Source organism: Pinus tabuliformis, chromosome 6, assembly GCF_031772625.1.
Source record: "Pinus tabuliformis cultivar Carrire ecotype Pingquan chromosome 6, CPIR1, whole genome shotgun sequence".
Taxonomy (NCBI): domain Eukaryota; kingdom Viridiplantae; phylum Streptophyta; class Pinopsida; order Pinales; family Pinaceae; genus Pinus; species Pinus tabuliformis.
This window is the reverse complement of record NC_142292.1, coordinates 2,007,182,537-2,007,203,740: the sequence shown is the minus strand read 5'-3', so window position 1 is coordinate 2,007,203,740 and position 21,204 is coordinate 2,007,182,537. Positions and strand designations below refer to the sequence as shown.

The following is a 21,204-nucleotide window of genomic DNA, read 5'->3' as shown; positions in this document are numbered from 1 at the left end:
CCAGCTTGCAAAACTAAAAGTAATTTCTTCAGCAAATTGGGATCGCCTGAAGCATCTTCTAATTTGAAAGACGAGAACAATGACTCCACATCAAATGGGCACAACTATGCATCATCACAAATTTGACGTAGCCGTAGAATTATCTGAAGGATAGAAGAATAATTATTTAGCACGGTGCCTGAATTAATGAAGTTTTGAACCACTTTTCTGCCTTTTGTTTCTACGTTATTGTAGAGTTCACGCTCCTCATGAGACAATTCTACCGAATGGATTTGCACATATTTAGGTGGAGAAAACTCGATTCCAGATTAAGAGAGTCGTGGAATCCATGGTTTTTCAGTGAGTAAACCCACAGCGTTAATACTCAAACGCATTCAACATTGTTAATATTCAAAAATCCATTCAATAAATCAAACATTGATACCATTGGACAGCGTTACGCATACCATTCAATATCGATCCATAACGCATTCAACAGGAGCATTCAACTTCATAACGCATTCAACAGGAGCGGATTCTGGGCGTTCATCAAAACGGCTCATCATTCAACATGTCAGCGTTTCAAGTACCATTTCAACGCAGATTCATCATACACCACTCAGCATTGTCAGTCATGAACCAGCGCTATTCATGAAGAAATTTAACGTACAGCGCTTCTGAGAATGGACAGATGCGTTATGAGGCAGTGCTGGAATAAGGCAGAGGCAGATTATTTCAGATCTGAGCACAGAATAATCAATGGAGGCGCAGGTGCAAAAAACGCCCTTTTTGAAACGTTTATGACAGTCGGAGATCTGAACAGTCAGACAGAGGGGCAGCAAATTTTATGGACAACAGACACCAGCAGCAGTATAATCAGGTTGCAGCAAAAATTGAGCTGAAGAAATATTCATAAAATGATTTGCACATACAGATAAGGGCCATAAAACAAATGGCTCAAAAATAATTATGCAGGGCAGAAATACGCCTACTCTGATACCATGTTAAACACACATGGTAGCAAGAACAATATGAATGATAAATCATGCAAGTACATATTTTATTAACAGGAAATATACATTTATAGTACATTGTTGTGATCGTTGGGATTCACATCCCAAGGTCTCTTGGACTCCTTTTGTCCATTCGGCTTCCACACTAGCCCATTGAGGATTAGGTGTCCAACAGTTTCTTTGTTCATTTTCGAATTAAACTTTGTTTCTTTCTCCTCAAAGGTTGACTCCAATTTTGCCTTTTGTCAAAATTATAATCCTTCCTTGACTTCTTTGAAGTATATTTCCTTTAAACTCTTTACTCGCGAGTATTGTTGAAGTATATATTTCTTTACTTTCGAGTTGAAGTGGGATTTTTTTTTAAATAAATACCTTATTATTAAAATAAAAAATCCTTTTCCAAAATATACTTCTTATTATTCTCTTAATCCCTTTTGAATCTGAAATAATCCCTTTTTTTAAATTTTGAATTAAAACTTGGATTTTTAAGTTAATCTTGAACATTAAAAATAGTACCTCTCTTTACTTCTTTTAAGGCTTTTTTATTAAAAATCCCTTTTTTTAATAACTTTTCTTGATAACTTAATTTATTTATTTTTAATAACTTAGAACTTAATTTTTTTTTAATAACTTAGAACTACAACCATTTTCTTTTTGTTTTAACTTAAAATAATACTCCAAACTCGTTTATCCTTTTTAATCAAATGTATAGTTTTTATCTTATATTCCTTAATCCGCAATAGGCAAGCTTGGTTATTATAAATTTATAATATTTATAACATTAAAATTTGTGTTAAGATTCTCCAATAAATTTTGGATCAACCCTTTGGAAGGTCGTGTTTGTACAAAAATTCCATGTTAGTTAAGCACGTCACGTGTACCCTTTTGAATTTCCAATAGTAGTAGTCACAGGTGTTGGTGATAGGAAGCGAAAGAAGGGAACTGCAACGGAGAAGGTGGAAGGATGCCGTCTTTCGAAAGTGGACAGTCAGTGGTGGATGTAGGGACGTCACACAGGAAATCGCGATGGGGGTCGACGGCTGTAGCGTGGTTCAAAGGACGAAACCGTGGCTGTGGCTGCGATGTTTAGATGGCGATGGCTCGAAAGGATGTGAACGGTGGTCGGGTCGGTATAAGGAGAAGGCCCGAAGGCAGTTTCAATTTGGCGGTGGCGGTAAGCTACTTGTAGTAGAGGTGGAAAACCTGCATGCAACAACATGGAATGAGGTTGCGGCTAGCTCGAGGGCGAAAGGCGGCTTGAGGAATGGAAAACAACTCGAGGCTGGTGGCAGAGACAGATGGTCTTGAGCATACAATGGAGTGTGGTTTGGACAGGCGATGGTCGATGACAATGGTGGTGAGGTTGCGACCGTCAACAACATGTCCAGATACGAACAACGCATGTAGGTACTATGACAATTTTTATTTTTTATTTTTATTTTTTTTATACATATGTATTTTTGTTATATAGTTTTTTTTAAATATATTTTTTTAACTTTCTTTTTGGGCACTTTTTTCTTTTTTGTTTCCTTTCTTTTCACTCTATATATATTCTTTTTTTTATAATTTTTTTTAGTAAATAATCTTTTTTATATGATGTTTTTTTAAATCTTTTTTTTGTCTATATATATATATATATATGATAATTTTATGGGCAAAGGCCTAAAATCGAGAACCTCCAATTACTTTTGTAGCAAAACATTTCGGTTATGATCGAGTTGATGGCCAAAAGTCGGGATTAGATGTGGTTATGATACCAATATAACGAACAAAGTTTGTATACGGAGCGAAATAATCTTCAAAATACTTCGAAGACAAAAACATCCATTGGAGGACAAATAATTCTATATTAATTATTATATAAAAGAATTGATGAGATGATTCCAATGAGGGTGAGCGTCTACTTATATACCCTGGGCAGGTACCTCTTCAACAACAGTGATGTCCTTAGGGACATACCTTTTCATTAACTAGTGACTAATTAATCATTATATATTATTATTATATTTTTACATTATTTGTATTATTTTATGTATATTTTTATTCATAACACATTATTCAACATGTCCAGATACGAACAACGCATGTAGGTACTATGACAATTCATTTATTTTTTTTATTTTTTTTATATATATGTATTTTTTTATATAGTTTTTTTTAAATATATTTTTTTAACTTTCTTTTTGGGCACTTTTTTCTTTTTTGTTTCCTTTCTTTTCACTCTATATATATTCTTTTTTTTATAATTTTTTTTAGTAAATAATTTTTTTATATGATTTTTTTAAATCTTTTTTTTGTCTATATATATATATATATGATAATTTTATGGGCAAAGGCCTAAAATCGAGAACCTCCAATTACTTTTGTAGCAAAACATTTCGGTTATGATCGAGTTGATGGCCAAAAGTCGGGATTAGACGTGGTTATGATACCAATATAACGAACAAAGTTTGTATACGGAGCGAAATAATCTTCAAAATACTTCAAAGACAAAAACATCCATTGGAGGACAAATAATTCTACATTAATTATTATATAAAAGAATTGATGAGATGATTGCAATGAGGGTGAGCGTCTACTTATATACCCTGGGCAAGTACCTCTTCAACAACAGTGATGTCCTTAGGGACATACCTTTTCATTAACTAGTGACTAATTAATCATTATTTATTATTATTATATTTTTACATTATTTGTATTATTTTATGTATATTTTTATTCATAACACATTGTCTCTAATCTAGTGGAGGGATAGAGCTACTAGTCAAGGCCTTGCTATATGACAATGTTGGTTGATATGATGAGATGCACTAACATACGCTGAGAAGATGGCTTACCAATCCAACTGCTCTTATGAGAATTCTTCAGTATGAGAATGTGTTTGTACCATTGATATTATGAATACCTCCCTAGTTAAGAGGGAGTGTTGAAATATGTAACTAGGTTTGGTCTTCATAATATGTCATGTACTCTTATTTTTGTATATTTTGTAAAAAAAAAAATATATTTATTGTTATTTTATAGTATGGGTTTCATGCTCAAAGTCAATTTTATTTTAGGTCAAAGCACCCATTGTGTGCTTCTAGATTTTGTCATATAGTCAAGAAGTCAAAAGAGTCATTATCATATGTGAAAAACCCCATTGGGCATCTTGTAACAAGTCAAAGAAATTATTTTTGAGTTAAATGTGTCAAAGTACTGCGCCAAGATCAAGTCAACCTCATTAGGGCAATTCATACTCCAAGGACAACTATATATACATGACACTTGACCTCATTTGAGAGAACACAACAAACAACTCGATCACAAGCACAAGAAAGAGACCAAAAAGACAAGCGAAGGAAAGAAGAACTCAAGGAAGAAGAGCCAACATTGATAGTCTGAATTTTGTAACACTTTCCCTCACACATGCAAAAAACTAGGGCATCATTCTTGTTGCAGCAAAGGTCAAAATTGTAGTCATATGAAGGAGCCAAAATTTGTTGTCAAAAGATCAAGTTTGAAAGTTTCATTACTAAGGAGAAAGAAGCACCCTAAGCGAAGGAAGAAGGAGACCTCTTTCACCATATTTCTCCCACACATGTGAAGTTGTAGCTACTGCAGGAAGGCTGAAAAATTGCAAGACTAAAGAAGAGGATGAAAAAGTTTTGCAGGGGTCGACATTGAGAATTTGCAAAAGATTGACTAAGATTGATTATAGTTGACTTTGCTGAGCTGAAGTCCATTGAAAGGAAAGTTGACGTGGTCTTGGAGGGGTCTTGAGTTTGAATCCAAAAGGTCTTGGAATTCGTCATTTGAAGATTCTATAAGAAGAGAAGAATTTCTTGTGGGTTTTTCTCTCTAGGAGAGGTTTTGGCCCTCGCTAGCAGCCTATATCTTGTGTCCACTTTGCTCTATTCATCTTCATGTGTTTGGTAGGTGTTTGATGATTAGAACACTATAATAAAAATATAAGAAGAAGTTAATAATAATAAGAACTACAAATTAAGTAAAAGAATATCACAAGCACTTATCAAAGTAGAAATAAATCACCCCCAATCTAGTTGCCCTACATTTCTCAACGGCCCTAAGCCTAGGGTTTGAAGAAAAAGGTGAAATCTAACCCACCTTCCCCTATAATTTGTTTTAAGTGCTTATTTATTTTATTCAAACGTGATTTCAGCCTACCAAAGTGCTGGAAAGTGTTCATTTCTTATTGGAGATAATCTGAGCTCCACCCTAGGGGGATTTGTCTTCTTATTTATGCAAATACAATTTAGATTGATGTAGCATCACTTTTAATGGCATAAATCTGGTTATGGGCTATTATTTCACTTATATTTCATTGTCTAAGCTTAAGCACCAGTGAATACTTGATCCTAAAGTGTTTCCACACTCCCAAGTTGCTTGAAAAGCACTCGAAACTTGTTGTTTTTGTGTTTTTATAATTTTACAGGTGCTGGAAGTGCAGAAAAGCCGCAAGCTAATCCATATTTAGGTCATATAATCAAAGGAAGATCATCTCACTTGGTATATGCACCTCTACCTCACTCTTGAGCATTAAATGCAACATTTTGGTGAAGCATTTCATTCATTTTCAAGTGTCGGTTTGTATTTTTTGCATTATTTATTCATATACCAAATTTAGCACTTGCATCTAATTAACTCCTAACCTTTATCATACTTAGAGTTTCTAGGCACTAATCTACTAACTTGGTGAAAGGGATCATATATTGGGATACCCCGCATGGTTTTGTATGACTGTTGATTTGGGATAGCATCGAATGTGCTCTAGCCACAAAAATTGGTGGAGAGGCTAAAGCACATGAGATCTCCAATGCCCAGAAATGGTTTGAGCAAATTCTAAACAGTTTGGGAGATATTAAAATAATTAATATTTTTAATGGAGTCCCTAAGTCTAAACTTAGGGAAAATAAAATATTAATGTGGATTAATATAAAATTATGTTAGAAGGGTCCAAAAGTCATGGATCAAGCCAGAGTTAATCTTAGCCGTTGATTAAGGACTTAATCTCGGCCGTTGAATTGTCAACGAGAGAAATATAAGAGGAGGCTTGAGGATCACTTGGAGAACACACCAAGTTGATCAAGATTTCGATTTTTTGGGGCAAGGTTTGCTAAGGAAGTCAAAATAGTGATCAGAGATTGCAGCTGAGGGGCAGTGAATACAGAAGCAGAGAGGCAGAGATAGTACTAGGAGGATCAGTGCAGAAGCAGGGAGAGAGGGATGCAGAGCCAACCAGGGCTCACGCAGAAGCAGTCAGGAGCTGCGCAGTGCCTCAGAGAGCCAGCGTGGGTGACGCAGAGACTCTAAGGGCTGACACAGGGCCTCCAGAGGCTAACGCAGGGCAAGCCAGGGTGACGCTGGGCAGACGCTGAGCCAGAAAGGGTTGACACAGTCCCTAGAGGCTAACACTAGGGTTTTCGTGGGGCAAATTGGAGTTGGGCGCTGTCGAAGTGTTTATCCGGGGTTTCAACCAGAATATCTGCTTCTGAGTAGAGAGGTACTACTGCTGAGATTATTCTCTGTTGGGTGAGCTGGTTTTGGCACCAAGATTGTATTCAGAAACTACATAATTATTAAACCCTCGGATAGTTCACTGGTTTTCTGGGGACATTGGTCCAAAAACAATGGTGTCACTTGTGTGCTTGTTTTTGTTTCTTTCAGTTGATGATCGGTAATGCATTGAGCATGTATTTGTATTTATTTTCAGTGTTTACATGGTAAATAACTTGTTAATTAATCAGAACAAGTATGCAGAAATAAATCACAAAGTACATGAAGGGTTTCTAACGGGTTAGACTTAGAAATTCCAACAATGAGTTGGCCTAGAGTGAGAGGAAATCATGCTGAATAGACAATGGGCATATCTTTTGTGTGCTTACCACTTAGCACCTAAACATGCGATAACATGCACCATATCTGTTTTGTTCATGGTTTCTCTCTCTCTCTCTCTCTCGTGCGCGAGCGATCCTATGGATATGATCTTCTCTTGAGTAGTGTTATGATAAAGCTTATGTGTTCCTTGGCTGGATTAGGATTTGCTAAAGTTGTCACCACAAATCTATGAGCTCAACACATAGGTATATTTCCTTTTAAGGGCTCTAACAGGCTTGGGAAGAGTGACCTAGGAGTTATGAAGGGAGTTTGAAGGTATAAGGAAATGATGGATCTTTCAACCAAACCAATTTGGACCTTTCCCTCACTAAGAGGATAGGTTGGTTTGGTCCCTAAGACATGCTTGAAAGCACATTTCTAAGAGTGACTTTCACTTTGTTAGATTCCATGTTTCATAAAATTGATGGTAAGATTGAGGACTCAATTGAGTCAATCATGTTTCAACTTACAGCAAGCACACTTTATTGGACGATGCAAAATTGTTCTAAATCAATAGGGGCTACAAAATATAAAATATGGATGTAATACAAATTCTTGATCCATCAGTTGATGTTTTTATAGTCTGCAGCAGTGAGCTTTCTCCTACGGGGTCATGCAGATTGACCAGGGGGGAATGATACATTCCATGGGCCCATGCTGATTTGGCCGGTGAATGGCCCGGGGCAATGTTTCCCTCATTAGCCTTGGTGTCTCGCTCGGGGAGATTGACCCACAGTACTCACATTGCCTGCTTTGGGATGGAGTGATCTAATTTTTATAGAGCAAGTTTGAATTGGTTATTTAATGGGGGTTTTCACCCAACAGTGGAATAAACAATTCTAGTCACATGTTGAGTTGTGATGTAGGCTCCATTAGTGAAGGGGTTTCTTGTTATGAGCTAAGTCACAGGACACATCCCTCAAGGTCTCGTGTCCCTTATTTCACGTGTTAGACATGAAAGTTGAAACATGCCCTAAAATGTGTTGAAAACTTTTTTTTCATGTCCTCCAATCAAGACATGTGTTTTGGGTGTGGCGAAAATGTGAACTAACATTTTTGGCTCTTAGGACACATGTCCCAAGAAAAGTGACATTTAAAACCAACGACATGGTTTATTTTTGGGTTTTTTTGTCATTGTTCGCCACCGAAGTCAAGTTTGCTTTCCACCAAAATCAAATTTGTTGTGCAGTGTGAGGAATTCCGCCAAATTCGAGCGGAATGCTCACAACTTCACATTGAAAGCGCAGTTCACACATTCTAACTTTCTAGTTTTATTTTATCAATCATGATATTTCTAAATTTCTAGTTAATAGTTTCCTATGTGCTTGAACAATTGTTAATAACATGAACAATGAACATTGAACTGTGAACATCATTGATGTAGTAAATTAATAAACTAACTAGTAAATTACTAAATACTAAATATATATCATCATGATTCATATCTATAGATGTTCTAATTTCTAAAAAATATGGATCCGGCACTATATCTCAGTATTTTTAATATATATATATATATAACATGTCCCTCGTGTCATGTTTCCGGGGTCGCTATGTCTCGTGTTGAATACCCGCTTTTACGTGTCCTTCATGTCTCGTGCCCTTGTGTAATGTGACTTAGGTTATAAGGTGCCCCTTAATGGGTCTCCACCCAACATTATAGCTCTAAATAGATAGACGTGCATATGAGGAGACAGTCATCAACAAAGCAAGCTCATTCAATCTTTTCTAGTGGAGGAGAAATTCAGCTAAGGAGAAATCTATTGTCTTGGTTCATCTTTCATCTTTTTTTCATCATTCTCCCTCTCTTGGAGGCTGCACATGTGACTGAGCTTGACCGAGTTTGACCAGCAGCTTGACTAGTGGCACGTGTAAGAGAAATTGACCGAGTTTGATCGCAGGGTTTGACAGAGTTTTGAATGCAGAGTTGACCGCAGCCCGCACGTGCAAGTTTGACCACAGACCCACAATTGACTGCAGATCATTGACTACAGTTGACCATAGATTCTGAGTTGACTTTTGACTGGTTTGACCAGCATTGACTAGCAGTAGTTTGACCAGATTTGGCTGGTGTTTTGACTTGTAAAGTTGGCACAGATTTCTAGACAAATTTCTGATTTGTAAACCTTGTTGAAAAGACAATTTCTCCTCAAGAAAAGATTGCTGGGTTTTCTCCCAAATTGTATTTCCCAAGTGAAAAATATTGTCTACTGTGCACGGTTGTCTTTCTATGATCTTTGTTGTTTTCCGCTGCATTTATAGTTGAGATTTTATGTGTGTAAGTATTCAATGATATCAGTGGCATGAGATATATTGTTTAAAAATCATTATGAAGTAATTATTAGTTCAGAAAATTGTATTCTACTGCACATGCTATAGAATTTCAACACCATCCAAAAAGTTATGGTTTCCTTCAAATCTTGCAACTTGGGGTGTATAGTACTTAATCATAGCCTAACAATTAAAGCAGAACTTCATTGATCAAGTTTGACAAGCAATTATAAGGATGTTGGAAAGAGGAGATAATCAAGCATGTTTTCCAAGGATGTTGGGTGGGCCAATGTTTCTACTGATTGATTTCACTGTAGCCCTTTGTTGGACCACTATGATAGGAAGATAGTTCAAGAGATGTTAGGGTGATCAAACAATGTAGAAGAGATCTTTCAGAAACCATTTTCCTTGTCAGCCTTTCCGTCTTGTGGTAAAGATGATCTAATGCCACCTTTACTGAGGACTTCATTGATTTCCTCTTGGGGGAAATGGCAACCTTCAATGATGAGTTAGTCTGCAAGATCATTGGTAGGTTGTGTTCTTCGGATAGATGTTGACTCTCTAAAGTTTGGCGCTGAGGTTGACATGATGGCCCTTCTTAATTATGTAGAAAGGAGGTGACCCATTAGTAGTCATCTAGGGAGAGGGCACCCCCTTAGTAATTCTTCAGTCCCTTCTGTAACCCTTGATGTAAGCTTCCTGAAAACTTAAAAAGATATAACATAGGTTTCCTTCCAAGAAGGAGGAAAAATGTAAATGTTCTAGGACAGAAATTGACTTCTTTGTTATAAATAGATATTATAATAGAAATACTTCGTCTCACCTCCTCCATTACAATTTTTACAGAGTCACTGACAGTTTTCATTAACCTCTCATCTTCAATCCCACAATCTCGCATTTCTTGAATTGGAACGTCTCCAGCATCTGACAGCACTCTAGAGTCTTTCAATTCTTTCCCTGCACTACCAATAATAACATATTTGTCAGGCCAACTGTTCTAACAACATATTATTCTTGAAAGACGTTAAGCATAGAAATTCGGAAAGTTCTAAGCATAGATTTGAATTTTGAACTGCACGGTGAATATATTTAAATCAAGTATGAGGAATCATTTTTCGAAACATTGAAGTAATGAATTTAACAAAACAACATCTCTTAAGGCAGGACAAGTCCCTTGATGAAAATCAAGATTAAAGCAAGTTCCTTGGACATGAAAACAAAATTTACAGACAACACTTTCACGTACACCTACAGAAGCAAAGATTTGATCTAGCATTTTATACACATAATCGATTAAACAAATGAGCAATGAAACTTTGTTCTGGAATCCAAACAGATATCTGCAAAAAATCAACTAAACACTGAAAAAAAGTAAGTAATTTCACAAATGTAAAAATATATTTCTTATTGTTTGTGAAAGCTTCTGCCTGAAAGAATATTGAATGAATTGATTAGGAATGAGCAAACAGCTCAAAGATAATACAGAGATATTTACAATAATAGAAACATCAGGTTTCTATGTAGAATATGGAAACAATCAGTTTCATCTTAAGAAACTGCTAAAAGAATAAAAATAGCAACAGCTAAAAGAATGAGCATTAAATACTAAATAGAAATATTCTAATACCCTCCCTTAATGCTCAATCTATTTACAACACCAATAGACCCTCGGAATTTTACAAATTTATCAGGACCAAGAGGCTTGGTGAAAATGTCGGCGGGCTGCTCTGTTGTGGGAACATATTGCAACTGAACTAAGCCGTCTTCAACCAGCTGGCGAATGTAGTGGCAATGAGTTTCCACATGCTTTGTTCGTTCATGAAAGACAGGATTCTTGGCAAGTTTGAGCACTCCCTGATTATCACAGAACAAAGGAGTAGGCCCTGTCTGGAAAACATGCATATCTGCAAGCATACGTCGAAGCCAAACTGCCTCACAGGATGCCTTAACTGCTCCCCGATACTCAGCTTCTGTTGAGGAGAGAGCCACTGCCTGTTGCTTCTTACTAGTCCAAGTAACAGCACCAGATCCTAGACTAAACACATACCCAGCTGTAGATTTACGGTCATCAACCGAACCGGCACAGTCAGAGTCAGTGTAGCCACTGAGAATAGGATTTGAACTGCGAGTATATAAGAGGCCATAATCAGAAGTACCACGCACATATCGTAGCACCCGCTTTGCTGCTATCCAATGATCAGCTTTAGGAGCGGACATGAAGCGGGAAATGTAGCTTACTGCAAAACTAATGTCAGGTCTGGTAGCAGTAAGATAGATGAGACTGCCCACTAATTGCCTGAATAAAGTTTCATCCACAAGAGGAGAGGGTGACTGTGCTGAAAGTTTGAGCCCTGGTTCCATAGGAGTCGTGGCTGGTTTGCAATCCTGCATTCTGAACCTTTCAACAAGATTTTTGGCATACTTGGACTGAGAGAGAAAGATCTGATTTTCAGTCTGCCAAACTTCAACCCCCAGGCAGTAATGAAGAAGTCCCAAGTCTGTCATCTCAAAAGTTCTGCATAGATCTTGTTTGATCCCATGGATCAAATGTGCAGAGCTGCCAGTAATGATAAGGTCATCCACATAGACAACCACAAACAAGATATCACCACCAGTATGCTTGATATACAGGTTTGCATCAGATGGACTCCGGTGAAAACCCTGATCTGTCAGGTACTGATCAATTTTCATGTACCAAGCCCGAGGAGCTTGTTTCAATCCATAGATTGCTTTAGCTAACCGACACACTTTCTGTTCTTGACCAGCAACCTTGAATCCTGGAGGCTGCGTCATGTAGACTTCTTCTTGGAGATCACCATTTAGGAAAGCACTCTTTACATCCATCTGATGAACTTTCCAATTGAACTGAGCTGCTAGAGCAAGGACAAGCCTTATGGTACTCATCTTGGCTGCGCCATGTAGACTTCTTCTTGGAGATCACCATTTAGGAAAGCACTCTTTACATCCATCTGATGAACTTTCCAATTGAACTGAGCTGCTAGAGCAAGGACAAGCCTTATGGTACTCATCTTGGCTGTAGGAGCAAAAGTCTCCTCATAGTCGATGCCTTCCTTCTGTGAGAACCCTCGAGCCACAAGACGAGCTTTATACTTGTCTATGGTTCCATCAGCTTTGTATTTCACTTTATACACCCATTTGCAGCCTATGGGCTTTTTTTCGGCAGGAAGATCAGAAAGTGTCCAGGTGTGATTCTTCTGAAGACTCTGGAATTCGGCTTCCATAGCCTGTTCCCACTCAGATGTACCCTTAGCCTCTGAATAGGTTTGAGGCTCAAAAATACTGTGTAAGTTAGCCATAAGAGCGAAATTGACTGTAGACTGTTGTCTGTTCTTATGTCTAGAAGTTCTACCTTCAAGGAGCTCATCATCCCGGAGATCACCAATGGTTTTAGCCCACCATTTAGGCCGAAGAGTAAAAGAACCAATATCAGGAGTAGAGGAACCAATATCAGGAGGAGGTGGAGAAGACTCAAGAGCAATAGGGGCAGCAAGGGGAGGGTTATTTTCTGGAGGAAACTCAGATAGAGTATTATCAAATACTGATGCTACCTCATCCCTCCCATCAGGTGGACCGACCGAAAGAAGAACACTGTGAGGCTGATCCTCAGAACGCTGCTCAGAAGAAGAAGACTGAAAGAATCCTCAGTCTTCATCAAATACTACATCTCGACTGAAGCTAAGACGACCAGTGGCTATATCTATCAGCCTATAGGCCTTGTGATGATCACTGTAACCTGTCATCATGAGTTTCTGGCTTTTGGAATCCAACTTAGAGCGCTTAGCAGGTGGAATCCAAACATATGCAACTGAGCCAAATACTTTGAGGTGACTGATCTTAGGCTTACGACCAGACCAAACTTCTTCAGGAGTCTTCCCTTTAACAGCCTGAGTAGGTGATCGGTTAAGAAGGTAAACAGCAGTAAACACTGCTTCAACCCAGAATTTGTTTGGAACACTCCTGTGTTGTAACATGGAACGAGCCATTTCAACAACCGTGCGGTTGCGACGCTCGACAACACTATTCTGCTGGGGAGTGTAAGGTGTGGTTAATTGACGTTTGATGCCATGAATATCACAGAAGTTGGCAAAAGCTGAGGAACAAAATTCCCCCCCATTGTCGGTTCTAAGGGTCATGAAATTACACCCAGATTCTTTCTCAACTAAGGTTTTAAACTTCTGAAAGGTACTAAGAGTATCAGATTTATTTTTTAAAAAATACACCCACATCTTTCTACTGAAGTCATCTACAATAAGTAAAAAATATTTGCAAGCAGTGATAGAAGCTGTATTCATAGGACCACAAATGTCAGCATGAAGTAACTGAAGTACCTTAGATGCGCGCCAAGATTCTCCACTTTTGAATGAAGACCGATGTTGCTTTCCCGCTTGACAGGCGCTGCATACCCCCAACTGCTGAGTCTGAATATCAGGTAATCCTGACACAAGTCCCTCCCGAGAGAGCTGAGAGAGATACTGCATATTTAGATGCCCATATCGCTGATGCCATAGAGTGCTGATGGGAGAGACACGTGCTGCTAGAGCTACTTCTGGAGAGTCACCGGTGTCAAGTAGCCTGTATAGACCATGGTCCTCTAGGCCAACAGCAACTGTTGGACTGGTCTCCCTGTCAATGATGGAGCACTTGTGTGCACTGAACACAACATCGAGCTGAGGAGAATTCCTCATAATCTGGCTGACAGATAGCAGATTAATCTCCATACCAGGAACATAGTATACATTCAGAAATATGAGCGTGCGTCCACCAGACTGAATTTGAACTGTACCCCTGCCAGCTACATTGTACTTTTCACCTCCACCAAATACCACGGAATCACTGAAAGGTGAGAAGTCAATAAACCAGTCACGCCTGTGAGAGAAGTGGCGTGATGCACCAGAATCAATGTACCATGCAGAGGAAGGAACATGTTCTGAAGACCTTTTAGCCATAAAGGCGTAAAAGGCAGAATCTGTCTGCTCGGAATGTTCTGCAACATTTGCTGTCTGATGTGGCCCTCCCTGTTTCTTCTGTTCAGAAGCAATCCTCTGTCGGCAATCTTTCTTCATGTGACCGAACCTGTGACAGTAATTACACTGCACACTTTTCTTCCTAGCAGGATCAAAAGGCTGAGAAGAGCCTTTCTGCTGAAAGAACTGAGAGGACTGGTATTTTGCAGCAAATGCATTTTCCGAGGGCACTGATGACGCACCAATACCAAACTGTTGTTTCCACCGATCCTGCTGCAGAAGTTTGGTACATAAATCTGGAAACTTCAGATCAACATTTGTGGTTGTAATGTTGAGTGTTTCTATGAAGTGTTCATAAGATTTCGGTAGACTTTTCAGAGTAATGACTACCATATCTTCTTCCTCCATGGTCCGACCAATGGCTTCGAGCTGATCTCGAATGTCTTTAATTTTGTTGAGATGTTCATGTAAAGACATATGTTCATCCATCATGATGGAGAACAACTGATTTTTGAGAAAAAATGCTCTGCTTTTGTCAGATGTCTCGTGCAGTTCTTTCAACTGTTGCCAGATTTCGGCAGCGGTCTTGCCAGAAGGAATCTGTGGTAACTGATCATCAGCGACAGAGAGCTTGAGAAGCATAACAGCGTCTCGATTTCGATCATCAAATTTATCTTGATCGGTACTAGCTGTACTGGGACGAGGCTCTTTGCCCAAAATGAGCTGATCAAGACGCCTGTATTCAAAAATGGTCAGCATTCTTTGTTTCCAAATGTTATAGTTGCTGCCATTAAAGCGTTGATTTCCTTCTAACATCAGATTGGTGAGCGTGGCCATTTTCCCAAAGACAATACAGAAGTCTGACACTCAAAAAAAATGTAGCTGCCTGCTTAAAATTCCTCTTTCAAGATGACTGTACCAAACTTTGACAAATTCTGCTTTGAAAGAAATAGTCTTGCACAAAAATAACTCAGATCTGTATCAGTGCACCAGATCAAAACACCAGACCAAAAAAAACTAACTCAGATCTGTATCTTCATAAAATTAAATCTGATTTGAAGAGAGAGAAAAAAAATTCGTAGACTGAAGCTGTCCACGATTATATATACGCTGTTCTGGTCCCACCGCTTCAAAGGAAAATCACAATAAATTTTAATCAAATCGCTAAGCAAACACGTGAATCTGGAAAATGTCGTTACTTGAAAATACCGTCACTGGAAAATGCCGGGAAAATGCGTGATATTTTTAATGCCGTCACTATGATCTGGAAAATGCCGTCACGTGATGCAAGCGGGGCTTAAATCTCTGGAGGATCTCGATCTGTTGAATACGTTAGCCAAAATACGTGGGGAAAAAAATGGTTTAACTGTAGCTTCAGCTTTGGACGCAAACGCTTCAACTTCGGTTTCCGCTACCGCTTCCGGTTCAGGCCCTCGATCTGGTGGAGGAGACAGTCAATAGATTGATACCACGGGGGGCAGCCAATGGAATGATATTACTGTAACTTGATATGATTCGGGCGTGCGATTCCTGTGTAGCGAAGACTGTGTGGGCGTCGGGCGTGTACACTGTGTTGCCACGTTCCCGTGTGGAAAAGCAAATCCTCAGCTGAGCAGCAAACACTGTTATTCCTTCAAGTGCCACGATGAGACAACAAGACTTCAAACAAATAAACTGGTCAACCGACAAATAGACTGTTGCCCCCGGATTCGAAATGCCGGATTTTAATTTCAAGGCAATTTCACGATTCCGCCACAAAGTTAATTCCTCATAAAATGACAATGCAGGAGAAGAATCCCTTTCTGTATCGAGATTGACGACTGTAAGCTTTTATCACAGTGAGCAAAGCCGAGGCTAAGACTCAGTGAAGGCTACCTGGCTTACAGAGGGCTCGACCTTAGAAAGGAATGAAGGAACTCAAGAGATTAGGATACGAAGAGGATAGCTGATCAAGAAATCTACAGACCCTGAGAGCAGTTTCGAAATGAACTACTGAATTTTTCAAACTATGAAAAATTATTTCGAAAAAATCCCTGAGCTCTGATACCATGAAAGAATATTGAATGAATTGATTAGGAATGAGCAAACAGCTCAATGATAATACAGAGATATTTACAATAATAGAAACATCAGGTTTCTATGTAGAATATGGAAACAATCAGTTTCATCTTAAGAAACTGCTAAAAGAATAAAAATAGCAACAGCTAAAAGAATGAGCATTAAATACTAAATAGAAATATTCTAATATTGCCAGCCCTGGACCAAGGAAAATGACTTTGTCTAAGTCATTAACATAAGAGGTTTAGACATTCTATTGTCAATGGTCATGTGCTCATCCCTCTAAACAATCTCGCTCGTAGTCACATTCCACCATCTATGGCACACCCAAAGTTTTTAATAAAAAAATACCACATTGTTTTCTATAATATTTTTGTGCAAATAAATAACCACAAATAAATTTCAATGCAACAAACTACAACAGGTACTACACAAGTTAAAACAAAACTACTTATGAAATTGTCATGTTACAGGCTTTGCAAGAAAACATCCATTCAACATGGTGTGCAGAGTTATCAACTATTCTGATAAAATGAGATAGATTGAATGTTTAATGTTCCACTGCTACAACCTCTTTTAATATCGAATAAAAATTGACAAGGCATATCATTAAACTCCACAGTTTATACCAATCAAATCCCTATCAATTCAACTCCCAAAATATTTCATAGTGAGTAAAATGCTAAAATTTCAAAACAAAAATTTTCCTGAGAGAAATTGGTGAAGGGTATATCAAAAAATATAACAAAGAATATGGCTTCATCCATGGTGCTCTTGTCAAAATCTGAGTGCTGTCTCGGAAAACCAACCTTGTGTTAGCTACTTGAGAGTCACAATCCACCATTTATTGCATACACAATATTTTTCTAGCTTGAGTTGTTAAAAGGAGAAGTTGTTATCCTCCCCCAACCAAGTTCAAATCTCGCTTCTAACATGTTTTCCCATTGTGGACCCACTATGGCTAGAAAGGTACCAATAAATTCACTCTTGCTGAAGTGCTAGAGAGTGGGATGACATGTTTCCAAACATTTATGCCGAAGGGGCTAGTTCAACTGCTCGTTGCCAATATTGTTGGGCATTTGGCTAGTTCCATGCCAACAAGTGCCCAATTCAAATCCCCCCGAGTGAGATGCACTAGTCTACACTCTTACCTACTCATATGCACATGACAGGGAACAAAGACTTCATTATCCAATGGAGTAGGAACTCCTTAAAAAAAAAATTAAAGATCAGAAGTCAACAGGGCATCTATGCCCTGTTTTTTTCTCTCTCCTCTCTCTATAATTTCTGCCCTGTTTTCTCTCTCCTCTTTCTATAATTTCTTCTCTCAAATTCTACAACCCCTATGGGGGTATTGTAATAAGTGTCACTAGTAGGATGAACTTGTGTAACAAGCTTAGGTGACCTGGCACCTGATTAATAAGTGAATCCACTCTAGAGTGTTTTTTTCACTCAACCAATTATTTACATTCTTCAACGATAAATAATTAGTTGAGTTTTTTCACTCAATATCTCCAAAGTTGGAGTGCAGCTTAATAACTAGGCCTTGGGTCCATCCTAATCTTTGGGGTCAATGTATATTACCATGCTAGGTCATATCCAAAGCCTCGTGGAATTTGACTAAGTTTTTCTATGATTTTTTAATTAGTTAAAATTTCCCGCAGTGCGGGATTTTAGTTAATTTCCTATGTAATGTTGTAAATAAGTTGCACTAGGATATGTTGGTAGCATGTGGATGCTTGAAATTTGTGCTCACAACCCCAAAATCATCCTAAGACCCACTTTGGGGGTCAAAAAAATGATTAATTCCCCATGAAAACCCACTTTCTCTAATGTAAGTGCAAAAAAAAGACGAGAAAGTACAAAAAATAAATAAGTGGAGACAAAATAAAAAATATTCAAGTTGAAGGGGACAAAAAAATGACATGGATATTCATGTGCTAGTTCAAAGCTGATTTGGCATGACAGAGGCCCACAAGACAAGGAAGAGATGGGGTTGCCAAATAAGCCAGTCAACAAGACGAGTTAAGTGTCAGAAAAGGGGCCCATTAAGTACCCACTCAACAGGTTGAGTTCCTCTCTTGTTCGCTCACAGGCTTGCTATGAGTTGAGTGGGGTGCAACACTGCCAGTCTGCCACTTAAGCCAGATCTTGTCCCCAACTTGTCCCCACATGTTGGCACACATGGTTGACTATTGTATGTTAGCAAGTCTAATGTAATACGCAATCGCTCAAAATAAGATCATACGCAGCTTGTTTAGAAAACAATTGGCACATGGTAAATCGTTGGCATCCAACCACGAATTAAGTGGGAAATACATCCTCTTTACTACCACTTCCCCACACGTAGCAGCTAGCAAATCTACACACAACAGTCAAAGGATATATACGTTGATCTCAGGGGTTGCCACCTATAGCAAATACATAGCAGTTAATATGATATGCTGGCATTTTGGTTGGAGATTGACTCTAAGTATGTGGGAGGTTGTCTATCCCTCACTCCAATCTATTCCTACTTGGCAGTAGAACCACTACAATGATGAGATACGTACATCAAGAGGCACTGGCATGCATGCCAACAGGGGGATCTAACAACAATTCGATGGCACACTTAGCTAGTGATGATCTCCACCTGTGAACTCAACCCTACTTTGAAATTAACTCCGACATGTGCCACTAGTTGGATTGTTTACATTGGAATTGTTACCACAAAATCTAGAAGGCCTTGGAGAGGGAAACCCTACAAGACAAAAGCTAGATAAAGTGCTAACAATGGGGTAGAGGCACAATGTCACTCAGCCAAAACCCCTTGCTCTTTACGGACTTTCACCGATGGGAAGACTCTTGGTAGGAAGGAGATCAATTAAAATAGATATGCTAGGTATAAGGCACAAAGTGATAAGCTAGAGCTCATTTAAAAGAGAGACCCAATCATGATTCAAGGCTTCAAAGAAGTAAAAGGCTCTCAAAGAAAATCCCTAGAAAAGAAGTTTCAAGACCTAGGGTTTTGAGATTTTTTGATGGTGATAGGTATTCACAAGGTTAGGGCCTAAGGGAAAAGGTTTCTTACAATGATATTCAACTAAGCCAAGGCTCATGAAACCCTCAAGAAAGTCCTCAAGTTGAGGGGAAAAGAGACTAGGGTTTCCCTCTTAGAGCAACACCTAGGGAAAGATATTTTATGGATGAAATCTACGTGGATGCCCACCAAATTTATAGGTTTGGTAGCCCTGACCTATCTTTTGATATTTAGGCTCTTAGATTACCAAAATTATTCTTCCCTAAAATTTCGCTCCAAGCCCTACATTTTTTCCCTACCCTTAAATGGACCGATTTTAAGAAGAGAAAATTATGGAGAAAAGTTTGGATTGATCACCAATGACTTGGACTAGTGCTTTGTCCTTTAGGGATATGGAGTCAAGGATGTGATAGATAAGTCAAATTTATTGTTGAGGTTGAAATTTGATGCCCTAGGTATCGAAATTCCAACATTTACTCACTCAATGATAAATGGAGTTTGATGGAGAGTTATAAGAATTCCTCCACTAGGAGCATTCATTACATGTTATACAATGAGTAACATATGCAATTCTCAACTAGATAGCCTTTAAAAAATATTTTCAACAAATTAGGGCACAATCAAGCATAATATAGAAGCAACAATTACCTTTTCTTGATTTTTTTTGTAATACTGCTCAAAACTCCAGGAAATGAGAGCATGTTGTGAATGATGTCTATCAGTTATTACCCCTTTAAAGGTGGGATAGTTCATCGCCCACCGGGGGTTGGGACATGCATATGTTCCTTTATGATGTAATGGGGCAATCATGGCCCTAGGAACTAGGGTGATGGCCATAATGATAAGAGGTAGAGATCATGCTTGGATTTTTCCCATGTGCTAATATTAATGTCCCGACCATCTTTTGCATTTTATGATTTTCTTTCTTTTGTTTCTTGCTTGTGACCATGATATGCTTTTAACTTTCTTTTAACTGCATCAACCTTTGGGGAAACGTTTTCGGGCCTGACCTAGATATGTGGACAAGGGGGAGGGGGTGTGCTAAACCCAGTGGACCCGCGATCATGTGGACCCAAAGAAGGGAGATGGAATATAGGGCTCGTAATGTGCGGAGGGGGTGATAAATATGGAATGGGAAAATAGGACTGCTACTGCTCAAACTAGCAAGCGTCCTAGGAAGGGATCCTATAGAGAAACTACTAGCTCAAGGGGCAACAATGGAGCGATAGCCCACTGTCACCTCAGCTAAGGCTCCCTGCTCTTTATGGACTTTAACCGATGGGAGGAGACCCAATAGAAGAGGGATCAGAATAATGAATAGATCAATGATCGGATAAGGAGTGATTCCTAAAGCCTATTCACAAGAGAGACTCAATTAAATAGTTTACTTGCTTGAGAAACAAGGTGATAGGCTCTCTAGGAAGGGCTAAGAGGACACTTGAGCCTAGGTTTAGAGGATATACCTTGACAAGGGGCTTCCTAGACTTAAGGATCCTTATGGAGAAATGGATTTTATGTAATCCTTGTGGAATTTGAGTTATAAAGTTGTGGGACCACAGAGAACCCAAGTGGACCCAAACTAGGTCAAGGGTATGGAGTTGATCGACCAAAGAGGGGCTTGACCTAATTAGGAAAGAGAATAGGATCAAAGGACTAATTTTCTTTTGAAATTTGAATGCAATGATCCAAATGAGGACACTAACCCAAATCAACCTAGGGAGAGAAATGATCCTCGAGCTAGGGCTTGCAATATCTTAGGATTCCACCGTTGGATTGTGCTCAAATTTGGAGGACCCCTTGAGAAGACCCCAACACAATTGTGGACCAATTTTCAAGGTGTTTGGATGGCTACAAAAGATTTCGCTTGATGCCCTAGGTGACCCTCTAGGGTTAGGCCTAGAATTTGGAAAAGTGAAGAAAAGAGAGGTAAATTTGACCACCAAAGGGATACGAGCATCGGTGCCTTATTGCTTGGGCTTAATGGAGTCAAGATACACATAGA

At 38.7% G+C, this 21,204-nt stretch overlaps 1 protein-coding gene across 1 annotated transcript in view; it reads right to left on the bottom strand.

Annotated features, from left to right (window-relative positions):
- LOC149267303 (arginase 1, mitochondrial-like) overlaps window positions 1-21,204 on the bottom strand; it is a 137,113-nt gene that overhangs the window by 77,213 nt on the left and 38,696 nt on the right. The window contains exon 4 of the mRNA XM_089432097.1: window positions 9,964-10,097. Coding sequence (XP_089288223.1) covers window positions 9,964-10,097 — 134 coding nt within the window. The remainder of the gene's footprint in view (window positions 1-9,963; window positions 10,098-21,204) is intronic.